Consider the following 13,782-nt stretch of genomic DNA (forward strand, 5'->3'; position numbering starts at 1 on the left):
GGCCAATCCATCTAACCTGCACATCTTTGGGTTGTGGGGGGTGGGACCCACGCAGACACGCGGCGAATGTGCAAACCCCACGCAGACAGTGACCCGGGTCCAGGATCGAACCCGGGTCCTCAGTGCCGTAGGCAGCAGTGCTAACCACTGCGCCACCGTGTCAACTGGTTTTTCTTAATGGTATGTGTTTTGAATTGCTTCTTTAAATGTTTCCCCCTGTGTATTTACCGGTAAACCTTTCAGTCTTTTTACCCAACAAACCTTATCCAGCACTCCTCGCCTACCGAACTTTGTTTGATTCCTGTCTGGGACTGAAGTATGTTGTGGTCAGAGTTAATATTGAATTCAGGTGCACCGTGACCAATCCCCCCCCCCCCCCCCCCCCCCACCCCCCCCAAGAAGAACTTTTGCTACGAGAGCAGAAACCCATTGTGAGGTGTGGAGTTCATGGCGGACTAATTACGTTTGACAAATAACATTGAAGAACCATCAGTCGAGGCGCCCTGAACACTATAGACTTTCAAGGGTGTATGCAATGCAGGGGTCTTGGCAATCCTACATCGGCAGTTCAGGACCAGAAAAAACTCGGTGCGGAATTGTTCACTGACAACACAGTAGAGGAGGAAGTTGGTGGCCGAATTTAACCACTGCAACATGATACCAATATCTGCAAACAGGTTGATGAGCTGGCTGTAGTCATCTCTGTTATGCTTTGGCGTGTTGTAGACGGTCCTCAGGATGCAGTAGGTGACAAAACGAGGGAGGGACAGGACGACAAAGGCGAAGGAGACGGTGAAGAGGATCAGGATGGACTTCTTCACCAGTCTCCGAGTGGTGACCCCATTTATCGACTTCAGCTGCTCCCGGGTGAACATCCTGCTGGCCGTGTAGAGTTGCTGGCCAATCAGGCAGTTGAAGATGATGAGGAGGATGTAGGGTATGCCACCCGAGATGAACGTATGGAACCAAACCACAGCGGTGGAGTAGAAGCTATCGTTGTAACCACAGATGGGCATCACACGGGTCTCATTGTCCTGGGTGAAATTCCGCAGCTCCGAACTGTTGATCCAGTAGGCGGGAACAGCAATCAAATGCGTGATTACGATGACACTGAAGATGATTCTGATGGCCACCTTAGTCTGGGAGCAGTGCTGCCGGGCGTGTGTGCTCCTCAGCACCAAGTAACGCTCCAAGGTAAAAACAATGACAATCCAAATGGAGCTGAATACGGAGCCATACTCCAGGACTGTGACTAGCCCACACCACGGGGAGCTGTTCCAGAAACGGTAAGGGTCCAGCCAACCCAGGCTTAGGTCTATCAGTCCGCCCCAGAACAAGCACATGGAGTCTGCAATAGCCAGGGAAATCAGATAGCATCTTGCCACCTTGGACATGCCACATTTTCTATAGTGGATGGTGTATACTGTCAACAGATTCGCTGCAGAGAGATAGAGAGAAACAAGCAATTAGACATTTGTAACATGACATGAGCACGAGTTCTAATAATGGGACAACTGTATAAAATGGCAGGAAAAGGCCATTTAACTAATTATCTTTGTTGTGCACCAATTGGGTGTTAACTGTATTCAGGTAGTGAGTGATTAATCACCTGTGCTTATATCGAGGAGCAAGCTGGAAGCAGAGTTTATTGATGGAGTTGCACAATATGCAATGTGCGTTTCTGTAAAAGCACGTGAGTAAAGAAGAAGAGGTTGCAGTCCTTCATCTCAGCTATCAGGGGTGCAATGGAACACACTCCACTTGCCTGGATGACTGCAGCTCCAACACTCAAGAAACTCGACACCATCCAGGACAAAGAAGCCGCTTGATTGATCCCCCTTCCACAAACATTCAAACCCTCCACTACCGACGAATAGTGGCAGCCGTGTGTACCATCTACAAGATGCGCTGCAGTTACTCACCAAGGTTCCTTAGACAGCACCTTCCAAACCCACTACCGCCACCATCTAGAAGGACAGGAGCAACAGATACCTGGGAACCCCACGGTTTGGATATTCCCCTCCAAGTCACTCAGCACCCTGACTTGGGAATATATCGCCGCTCCTTCGCTGTTGCTGGGGCAACATCCTGGAACTCCCTCCCTAACAGCACAGTGGGTGTACCTACACCTGAAGGACTGCAGCGGTTCAAGAAGACAACCCACCACCACCTTCTGAAGGGCAACTAGGGATGGGCAATAAATGCTGGCCTAACCAGCAACACATCCCGTAAGTGAATTAAAAGAAAATATCCAAGTTTTGACAGGATAGCTGAGGATGTTACCTAAAGGTGGAGGTTGGAAACTAGGATTTTGTTTCTCTCTTTTGGGCCTAAAAGCTGGAGTCCTAAGCGGCAGAGGCAAGTTTAAATTGGGGGGGGGGGGGGGGCGCACGCGATTACCCTCCAATGTTCGAGGTTTTGGAACCACACAAGTGGGAGAATGAGGTTGATATGGAAAGGAGTCACTCTCCTACCAAAGAGACAGCAAGGTACAGTCCTGGTTATATTGCCTCCTGAATGAAGTTAAATCAGAAGTTAGAGGTTTGCTGAATTGGATGTCACTTAGTTGGACAGTGATGGAAGTTTGGACCCTCCAACAGCATTCCTGGGTGGAATGTGGGAGAAGGTGACTTGTCAAAAAGCCCGAGGCTTGGTCATGATTTTGATAACTTTTGAAAAACGGATGGTAATTCCTGGAAGAGAATAACAAATTGTGTAAAAAGGTTGACAACGTTCAATTTAGGGATCCCTTGATTGGTTCCAGCATTTTAAGTTACTGGAATTTGCCAAGGTCTCGCGTACAGACAGGCAACTGGTCCTGACTGGCATTTGGTTCTCGGAGAGCACCTTTTTGGATCAGAAATCAGCTGCCTGAAAACATTTCTGAGGAAGCAATTATTCTCTTGAGCCTTGCTGGAACAACTGGAGCGTTCCGCTGTGGCAAAAGGGATAGAGGACTCTCTGCTTACCAGGGCTTGAAATATTCCAGATACTGGGTTTAGTGTAACAAAGGGATTAAAGACAGACAGAATGGCGATGAAAACACACAAGGCAGTTGTTGTATAAGTGGACAAAATTGGAACAGTATCAATTCACATCTGAGTTCTAGGAACGCCTGAGGAAAGGTTAATAGATGCAACTCCAAGGATCATCATGCAGCAAATTACCCAGTGTTTTTGAAATTTCGCATGAAGAAAATAGCTGCGTAGGATTGGAATTCCCTCCAACTGGGACATTTCTGGAATATAAATTCCAAATCCACGGACGTGTCGACTTGGAACTATAAAAATAACAAAAAGCCGCAGGCAACAGCATAGGGCTGGGGCAGCAAGGGGTTAATTCGGACACTTAGCCAAAACAGTGGCACATCCGAAGGGTTTGGACATTGACTGCTGCCAGGGAACCATGGGACCAGGGAAATGGCATTAACCTCCATCGACTAACGAAATGAAGAACCTGATTGCCCAATATATTAGCGCAAAGGGCGGCAGAGACCTAGTGGTATTTTCACTGGCAGCGACCCAGGCTAATCCTCTGGGGACCGGGGTTCGAATCCCGCCCTGGCAAATGGTGAAATTGGAATCCAGTAAAATCTGGAATTTAGAAGATGACCATGAAACCACTGTCGATTGTTGTAAAAACCCATCTGGTTCACTGATGCCCCTTTAGGGAAGAAAATCTGTCATCCTTACCTGATCTGGCCTACATGTAACCGTGGCTCCAGACCCACAGACATGTGGTTAACTCTGAAATGACCCCGCAATGGGAATAGGCGATAAATACTGCTCCCATGAATGAATTAAAAAACATTAATCTGGAGCCTGATGCTATTATTGTATTACCTCAAGCAGCAAGAGAACTGTTCATATATTTTCCCCAGGAAAATCCCGTATTGTTTCAACCAGCACAAGATTTGTCTGGACTATGTGTGGAATGTGCTAACTACATTGCAACAACAAGAAATACATTTGAGATGTCTGAATTATTATAAAAAGGAGAGGACATCATAGAAGTATCTGTATTAGGGACATTGCTGGGTTTAATAAAACACCAAAATCTTGGTTGAACCAAATGCCGTGTCTGAGCAATTTTGTTGTTCACAAATCCTAAAGTTCAAGAACTGTTCAAAAAGGCGACAACCGAAACCTTTATAGCTGTGATAAAATGGGTGACGATGATGCAGGGCGGAACGGTGGCACAGTGGTTAGCACTGCTGCCTCACAGCGTCAGGGGCCCAGGTTCAATTCCGACTGTCCTGTGTGGAGTTTGCACGTTCTCCCCGTGTCTGCGTGGGTTTCCTCCGGGTGAGCCAGTTTCCTCCCACAGTCCAAAGGTGTGCAGGTGAGGTGGATTGGCCATTCTAAATTGCCCCTTGGTATTCAAAGGTTTCAGGGATAGGGCAGCTGAGTGGGCCCAGGTAAGGTGCCCTTTCAGAGGGTCGGTGCAGACTCAATGGGTCGAATGGCCTCCTTCTATGATTTTATGTTGAGGATTAACAGGTTGTACTGGTTATAGGGAGCTTTAATGCTGTGATGAATGTGTAAGTAACAGACTTGTTTGTTGTGCTGGTGCATGTGTTTCAAAGGTATGTCAGATAGATTGGTTTAAGTGAGGCCTTGATTCGCCAAGTTCTTTAAAAAGGATTTGTTAATGGATGTGGGCGTCACTGTTTAAGCCAGCATTTAATGCCCATCCCTAGTTGCTCTTCAGTAGGTGGCGGTGAGTTGTCTTCTTGATCCACTGCAGTCCTTGAGGTGTAGGTACATCCACATTGCTGTTAGGGAGGGAGCTCCAGGATGTTTCCCCAGTGACAGCGAAGGAATGGGGACATATTTCCAAGTCCGGGTGGTGAGTGATCTGTTGGGGAACCTCCAGATGGTGGGGTTCCCGGGGTTGTTCTTCTAGATGGTAGCGGTCGTGGGTTTGGAAGGTGCTGCCTAAGGAACATAGAGCATACAGTGCAGAAGGAGGCCATTCAGCCCATCGAGTCTGCACCGACCCACTTAAGCCCTCACTTCCACTCAATCCCCATAACCCAATAACCCCTCCTACCCTTTTTTGGTCACTAAGGGCAATTTCTACCATGGCCAATCCACCTAACCCGCAAGTCTTTGGACTGTGGGAGGAAACCGGAGCACCCGGAGGAAACCCACACCGCCACGGGAAGAACATGCAGACTCCGCACACAGCGACCCAGCGGGGAATCGAACCTAGGACCCTGGCGCTGTGAAGCCACAGTGCTAATCACTTGTGCTACCGTGCTGCCCACTACCTTGATGAGTAGTGATAATTGATGCAAAGGCAAGGGATATAAATGTACTAGTTGCTTTAGGTTAGGGGATGACTACATGTGAGGCCACCTGAGTGGTAGTCCCGTGTAAACTGGTTAGAAAAGGCCACTTTATAAGTACTGGTCTAAATTCGACTCAGATACTTATGCTGTTGAGTAAATGTGGAAGGCAATTTGGAATGAGTGGATCTGCAGTTTAATTAATCGTGACACTATTGAACCCCCTTAAAGTCTGGCATTTCTCACCAGTGCTGGGCAAAAATAAGTGGCATCAGGTGATAATGGTAAGGACGGGGAGTACAAAACAAATTGCCCTAAAATTACGCAGGCAATTTTCTCACCCTACCTGTCAATGGTCAAAGACGCTGCTCAGGGATGCTGGGAAAGTTGATGAGTGTACAAGTCTAATGGAAGGCAGTATTGACAGTATAGAAAGATGATTCATGTCCTGTTTGACATGTAACTTTAATAAGGTGCTTTCCATGGATCCAGAAACATGGGATAAAAGGAGTAATGTTACTAAATTTTGTTGCTGGGCCTATAAAATATATTCCTCTACTAATATGTAGTCAGGACGAGGAAGTTACTGCATATAAACTTACAGAAAATGGATAGGGGGGGGATGAGGCAAAACAAAGGGCGATGGCCAGAATGGTCATTTTTGGTGAGGCCAGTCTTGCTGAAAATTGGTGATGTTCAACTAAAATCAGACCCTGCAATGTATCCTCTTGATGCAGGTTAATGATTTCTTATCGTACTGTGAACTTTGAGAAATTGCCCATTGATAAGATTAGCGGGGAATTTCAAACTCCTGAGTCAGGCTTGAGAGACTTTTAAGTATATTGGTTTAAATGTGAAGCATAGTGAGTCTGCTCTTACTCAAAATGGGATTGTAAATTTAGGGAATGTTACTCACGTCTCGGTTACTTGGTCAGCACAGAAAGAACAGACAGAGCAACCGATTGGTCAGTTATTCGTTTTCACGGGACGTGGGCTTCGCTGGCTAGGCCAGCATTTGTTACCCATCCCCAATTGCCCTTGAGAAGGCGATGGTGAGCTGGTTGTGCGCTAAGATTAGACCAGACATTAGCTCTGGTGTGTGGCCGTCGTTACGACACACTGGGCGAGTGCACGGTCAATTCCAGCCCCCCCACCCCCCCCCCCCCCCCGACCCAAAATCGCACCAAAATTGAATTAACCAATAACTCTTCGAAAAATACCTGAAGTCCTTGGCCCTTGGCTGCCCAGTCATTACCGTCACCACACAATCAGCGGAATTCTCCGTCAGCGGGATCCTCCGGTCCGCCGGCTCTCATGCCCGCGGGTTTCCCGATGGCATGGGGTGGCCACAATGGGAAACCGCACTGGCCGGCTGCGGGAACGGAGAGTCCCTCTGCCAGTGGGGGGGGGGGGGGGTGCCGGAAATTGGGGCATGCGGATAGGAGAATCCCGCCCAATTACTTTTGATTTATAACAAGAACTACAATGAAATAGGCAGCAAATGCAACTGGTTACCTGTTATCTAATTCCTAACCCCACACTTTAACATGTCCTCACCCTCTACACACACAGACAAGACAAACAGAGGGGGGAGGAGAGGGGTGAAAATAATAAGTCAAAGGAAAACGAGTCTATGTTTCAGATGGTTGTCTTTAAGCAGGCCTTCCTTCAAAGTAAGCTTTCAGATCCAGGTCTGTTTGCAGCCTGAAATGGTTTCAATGTAGATTCATTCATTCAGGTTCTCTGCAAGTTCAGAAATACATCAACTCACAGTCTTTCTAGATGTGGAGATGCCGGTGTTGGACTGGGGTGGGCACAGTAAGAAGTCTTACAACACCAGGTTAAAGTCCAACAGGTTTGTTTCAAATACGAGCTTTCGGAGCACTGCTGATTCACCTGAGGAAGGAGCAGTGCTCCGAAAGCTAGTGTTTGAAACAAACCTGTTGGACTTTAACCTGGTGTTGCCCGTCTTTCTGGAGACACAGAAGAGAGGGAGTGTGTCCTTGTTCCCGCGTGTCCAGGCTTCAACTCTGCTTTCCTTAGGTCTCTGGAAATCATCCCACTCAGGCAGGATCCAATCACCACCTGTTGACAGGCAGGATACGGCCTTTTGGCCACCAGCCAACCAATCGAACCGAGTCCCTCCCCATCTCCTGGGTGCTGAGAAATCTGAGTTCTCCTGTTCGAACATCCAGCACCATATGCTATTTTGCAACTTCTTGAATTCCTCATTCTCTCGCCTGCTTGACCTAAAGGTTCATGTCCATTCAGCATTCATGGACCTGAAATGTTAACGGCAAAAACAAAGGGCAAATAAAGGAATCAGCAGGAGACACACGTACACCATTCGGTATTTGGACCGTAAGACCATAAAACATAGGAGCAGAATTGGACCACTCGGCCCATCGAGTCTGCTCCGCCATTCAATCATGGCTGATATCTTTGTCATCCCCATTCTCCTGCCTTCTCCCCATAACCCCTGACCCCCTTATTAATCAAGAACCTATCTATCTCTGTCTTAAAGACACTCAGTGATTTGGCCTCCACAGCCTTCTGCGGCAAAGAGTTCCACAGATTCACCACCCTCTGGCTGAAGAAATTCCTCCTCATCTTTGTTTTAAGTCTGAGATGGTGTCCTCTGCTTCCAGTTTTTCCCACAAGTGAAAACATCCTCTCCACGTCCACTCTATCCAGGCCTCGCAGTATCATGTAAATTTCAATAAGATCCCCCTCATCCTTCTAAACTCCAACGAGTACAGACCAGAGTCCTCAACCGTTCCTCATACCATAAGCTGTTCATTCCAGGGATCATTCTTGTGAACTCCTTTGGAACCTTTCCAAGGCCAGCACAGCCTTCCTTAGATACGGGACCCAAAACAGCTCACAATACTCCAAATGGGGTCTGGCTTTTCCAGCCTCAGAAGTACACCCCTGGTCTTGTATTCTAGCCCTCTTCACATGAATGCTAACATTGCATTTGCCTTCCTAACTGCCGACTGAACCTGCACGTTAACCTTAAGAGAATCGTGAACAAGGACTCCCAAGTCCCTTTGTGCTTCTGATTTCCTAAGCATCTCCACATTTAGAAAATAGTCTATGTCTCCATTCCTCCTTCCAAAGTGCAAAACCTCACACTTTTCCACATTGTATTTCATCTGCCACTTTGCCCACTCTCCTAGCCTGTCCACATCCTTCTGCAGCCCCCTTGCTTCCTCAAACTACCTGTCCCTCTACAGATCTTTGTATCATCTGCAAACTTAGCAACAGTGCCTTCAGTACCTTCTTCCAGATCATTAATGTACATTGTGAAAGGTTGTGGTCCCAGCACTGACCCCTGAGGCACATTTGAATGTAGAGAACATTTCACAACCAAACAAAACTTTAATCTGGATAAATGCTCACTCAAGCTCCTATCGTTAAGTGACCCAATGAAACATGAACCTAGTTATCTCTACTGATGCTTCACTTTCTAATCTTCCTGATGGATGTTTTAGTGCAGCAGGATCTTGTGGTCCTGTGATCCTGCCACAAAACTCCAAATGGGGTCTGACCAGATATTCACACAGCCCCAGAAGGACATCCCTGCTCTTGTAGTCTCGCCCTGCAGTGGATTCCCCGGGGGTGGGACGGGTAAGCCACACAAAATGCAATAGGCTTCGCTGGACCCGGAAGGGGGCAATGGTAAGGCGCCTCTGCTGCGGAAAACATACCGGGGGGGAGTGGGGGGGGGGGGGGGGGGGGGAATGCTGCTGCTGATGAAAATTTTCCACCCTTAGTGTGGGAATGGGAAATGTCATCCCCTAGCTGGGAATTTAGAAGTATTGCGAAAAGTGCTCTGGCTGCTGAAACACTGACTCTAGCGGAGGCAATGGATATTGGATTCCATTTGACAGCTGCCTTCTGTACAATGTGACACCGAAGGTAATAAATCCGTTGAGTGGTATGTAGCTAATCATTCAGTGTGGATTGGTGTATACTCTACGAAATGTGTGATTGAAGGAAGATTACAGATCGTCCTTGCTGGCTTGAAACAAAGCACAGGGCTAAATCACTGGCTTTGAAAGCAGACCAAGGCAGGCCAGCAGCACGGTTCAATTCCTGGGACCCTGGAGCTGTGAAACAACTGTGCTAGCCACTATGCTACCACGCTGCCCAGCATGGGCCTGTACCACATCCGCCAGTGACTGCGCCACCTCTCTCTGGTTCTGTGCCATGTGGGCCAGTGCCCAAGCAATGCTGCCGATGCCCTCAGCCATGGCCCACTATGACTGGGCCATGCTCTGGAACGCCACTGCAATGTCCAGGTGGCCCTGGTAATGGCTGTCTGTGATAGGGCAGCCCTGTCCTGGCCATGGACATCGTGACCCATGGCCGAAAGCTTCGTCCCCAAGGCCTCCACCGTGGATGCCACTTGTATGGTGTTGGCCTGGGTGGCACGCATAGTCAGACTCCTCCAGCTGCAGACGCCGGATGGTTGCCGACACCCCCTCATGTAGTCTCTGGTTCTGAGACTGAATCTCCAGGATTGACGGGACTGTCCTTTGCAGCAGCCCGAAACCTGTCTGGACGGCAGCTAGTCCCTGGGGTCGGGCCGCCCTCCAACTGTCCACCCCCTCGGGATTCCTACCTCCACCTGCAGTACCGCTGCACGTGTGCTTGTTTCACTGAAAGGCGTGTAGGTATGAAGAAATTGTTTGGCATATTGGCGGAGGATGTTCAGGGTATGCTTTGAATTCTGATTTGAACATTTGGTGTTACCTAAAATCTGACTTCAAATCACCCTCCTCCTACAGAGACTGTACACCATAGGGATAGGCCATTCTCCTCACACCGTGTTGGTCTTCGTGCTCCACACAAGCCTACCCTAAATGATCTTGATCAGCATAACCTCATTTCCTATCACCCTCATCCACTTGTCTGACTCCCATTTGAGGCATTTATGCTACTACGTCTCAATTACTTCGCCATGGTGGCGCATCTCACACGCGGCGAGGAGGTAATGTCACGGGATTAGTAATCCAGAGGCCCAGGCTAATGTTCTCGCAGGGACAGGTGTTCAAATCCCACCATTGCAGCTGGTGAAATTTGAATTCAAATCATAATCTAGAATGGAAAAGTTGATCTCGCGAATGGTGGCCATGAAACCATTGTTGATTTGCTGTTTAAAAACCCTTCTGGCTCACTAATGTCCCCTTTAGGGAAGGAAATCTGCCGTCCTTACCCGGTCTGGTTTACACGTGACTCCAGACCCACAACCCTCTGAAGTGGTGCGGCAAGCCCTTCAGTTCAAGGGCAATTAGGAATGGGCAAGAAATGGCAGCCTTTCCAGTGACACGCGCACCCCATGACAGGCTCAGTAAAAATACCTCGATAACATTACAAGCACTCTCAGGATAAAGAAGCTTCACTTGAGTTCTTTATTGGAGAGGCTTTGTATGTCTTCGCTGTGTGACATTTCCCTGGCTCCAGCAGCTCAAGATCCTTTGCTTTCAACACGGTTTTGAATTATATCTATTTACATTTACCCTAACACATGCTCCAAATGTGATTCGTGCCTCTGAATCCAAATTAGGATCCAAAATCCAGAGATTTAGGCTTAATTTAGGTAGTTGCACCCATTAGATTGGCCCCGATTCAAAATTCTCATCCGATTCAAGAATATTCGAGCTAAAAGTCATTAGTTTATTAGAATTATCCACCGCACAGAAGGCCTGGAAGTATATATTGTATTGAAAATAAGGCAGTGCAGAATTTTAACTTGCCAAGGTCACCCAAAGACCTGACTGCTTGTCCAGGCGACCCTATGCTAGTCAGCATGTGTGAGGCGCCTAGCTTTATGCCTACGTGCAGACATGCACACACAGCAGTTGATGCTGCTTGAAGATGTCTGGAGCATGTCCAGTCGAGCAAACCAGTTCTTAATTTCCTCCTCTACGGCGGTCCATTTGTGTCAGTGCAATACACAGAACAGAGTCTGAGGGAGTTGTCAGGAAATTGGGAAAGAAACACAGCAAGGATGATGTAAAGGCAGTGGGAATGGCCTGAAGGATGATGTAAAGATGATGGGACTTTCTTTTAAATTCATTGACGGGATGTGGACATCGCTGGTTAGACAGCATTTATTGGCCATCCTTAGCTGCCCTTCAGAAGGTGATGGTGAGCTGCCTTCTTGAACCGCTGCAGTCCCTGAGATGTAGGTACACCTACAGTGCTGTTAGGGAGGGAGTACCAGAATTTTGGCCCAACGACAGTGAAGGTACTGCGATATATTTCCAAGTCAGGGTGGTGAGTGACTTGAGGGGGGTGACCTCCAGGTGGTGGGGTTCCCATGTATCTGCTGCTCTTGTTCTTCTAGATGGCAGTGGTCCTGCGTTTGGAAGGTTCTTCCTCAGGAACATTGGTGAGTTACTGCAGTGCATCTTGTAGATGGTACACACGGCTGTCACTGATCGTTGGTGGTGGAGAGATTGAATGTTTGTGGAAGGGGGAGAAATCAAGCGAGGCTTCTTTCTCCTGGATGCTGTTGTGCTTCTTGAGTGTTGTTGGAGCTGCACTCATCCAGGCAAGTGGAGAGTATTCTATTACACTCCTGACTTGTGCTTTACAGCTGGCGGAAAGGCTTTGGGGGGTCAGGAGGTGAGTTATTCACCATTGGATTCCTAGCCTTTGAATGCTCCTCCAGCACAGTATTAATATGACTAGTCCAGTTCAGTTTCTGATCAATGGTAACCCCCAGGATGTTGATTGTGGGGGATTCAGCGATGGTAATGCCATTGAATGTCAAGGGGCGATGGTTAGATCCTCTCTTGTAGTAGAAGGTCATTGGCTGGCACTTGTGCGGTGCGAATGTAAGTTGCCACTTGTCAGCCCAACCCAGGATATTGTCCAGGTCTTGCTGTATTTGGGCAAGAACTGCTTCATTATCTGAGGAGTTGCGAATGGTGTTGGACATTGTGCAGTCACCCGCAAATATCCCCACTTCTGACCTTATGATGGAATGGGGCCATTGATAAAGCAGCTGAAGATGGTTAGACCTAGGACAAGACCCTAACGGGAAGGGTGGCACTGTGGCACAGTGGTTACACTGCTGCTTCACAGCTCCAGGGACCCGGGTTCAATTCCGACCTCAGGTGACTGTCTGCGTGTGTTTCCTCCGGGTGCTCCGGTTTCCTCCCACAGTCCAAAGATGTGCAGGTTAGGTGGATTGGCCATGCTGAATTGCTCCTAAGTGTCCATAAAGGTTGGGTGGGGTTACTGGGTTATGGGAATGGGGTGAAGTTGTGGTCTTAAGTGGGGTGCTCTTTCCAAGGGTAGGTGCAGATCCGATGGGCCGAATGGCCTCCTTCTGCACTGTAAATTCTATGATTCTATATTTCTTTTTATTGACGATCTTCCGTGGTGGGATTGTTACTCTGGTCTCTGGATTATTAGTCCAGTGACAATAACACTAGCCACTGCCTCCCAAGCCCTATCCCCGACCATCTTGGGGTTTGCAATGACCTTGGAACGCCCCCATGTGCCGTTATGCCTGGTCCATGTTTGTGTGGGCCAGTACCAAACAGCACCTACTTAGCCCAGGCCTCCCTGAGCAGGCCGTTAGTTCCCGGGAGAATCCGGCGCAGACATATTTAAATGAGCAGTGTCTCATTTAAATACGCAAATCTGGAGCTCGCCCAGCAAGATTCTGATGAATCTCATGCAACGTCTCAAACGTCGCAAATCTTGCGAGAGGCCTCTCGCGAGATGCAAGGGCCTCGTCGCATCACCAAGTTGGGCTCAATGAAGCCGGTAAATCGCGCCTAAGGTCTACCTAGTTTGCCAGCTTGTATCATGGTGGCCATCTGATACAACAGATAATGCAGTTGCCAACTAACCATTGTGTCACTTATACTTGTCGTAGTCATACTCATAATGGTTTACAGGACAAAATGAGGCCCTTCAGCCCATCGCTTTCAAGGCGGCCATCAAGCACCTATCTATTCTAATCCCATTTTCCAACACTTGGTCCATAGCCTTGCACGCTGTGGTGTTTCAAGTGCTCATCTAAATGCTTCTTAAATGTTGTGGGGGTTCCCGCCCCTACCACCCTTTCAGGCAGTGAGTTCACCCTCTGCCTGAAAAAGGTTTCCCTCAAATCCCCTCTATACCTCCTGCCCCTTAATCGTAAACCTACGCCGCCTGGCTTCACTCACGCCCAACTTCAGAAATTAGACGGGTGCCTTTTACATGAAATAAAATGTCACAATAACGTTTACTGAGCGAATTCTCAGTTTTATTCTGGGATGGTGAACTTTGTGGAATGTGTGCCGGAAGAACACTGAGTAAGCTGGCTGTTTCGAGCCATTCTGTGGTGGTGCTGACGGACACAGACACACACCCACGAGCTCAGTGAGTCCTGCTTCTTAACACATTCCGCACTAACCACTGACACTGCAAGTGACGGAGACTTGTGGCTTCAAGTATCTTGTTCTTGCCCAGCCGCGTGCTTCATT

At 48.2% G+C, this 13,782-nt stretch overlaps 1 protein-coding gene across 2 annotated transcripts in view; it reads right to left on the reverse strand.

The window, feature by feature from the left end:
- Positions 1–399: 399 nt before the first annotated feature.
- Positions 400–13,782, reverse strand: part of LOC140411054 (probable G-protein coupled receptor 139) — a 104,183-nt gene continuing 90,800 nt past the window's right edge. For both annotated transcript variants that reach the window (XM_072500041.1, XM_072500042.1), the window contains exon 3: positions 400–1,438. In XM_072500041.1, the coding sequence (XP_072356142.1) occupies positions 456–1,438 (983 nt within the window). In that variant the 3' untranslated portion in view covers positions 400–455. The remainder of the gene's footprint in view (positions 1,439–13,782) is intronic.

The sequence above is a fragment of the Scyliorhinus torazame genome, chromosome 4 (genome assembly GCF_047496885.1).
Source record: "Scyliorhinus torazame isolate Kashiwa2021f chromosome 4, sScyTor2.1, whole genome shotgun sequence".
Classification (NCBI taxonomy): Eukaryota; Metazoa; Chordata; class Chondrichthyes; order Carcharhiniformes; family Scyliorhinidae; genus Scyliorhinus; species Scyliorhinus torazame.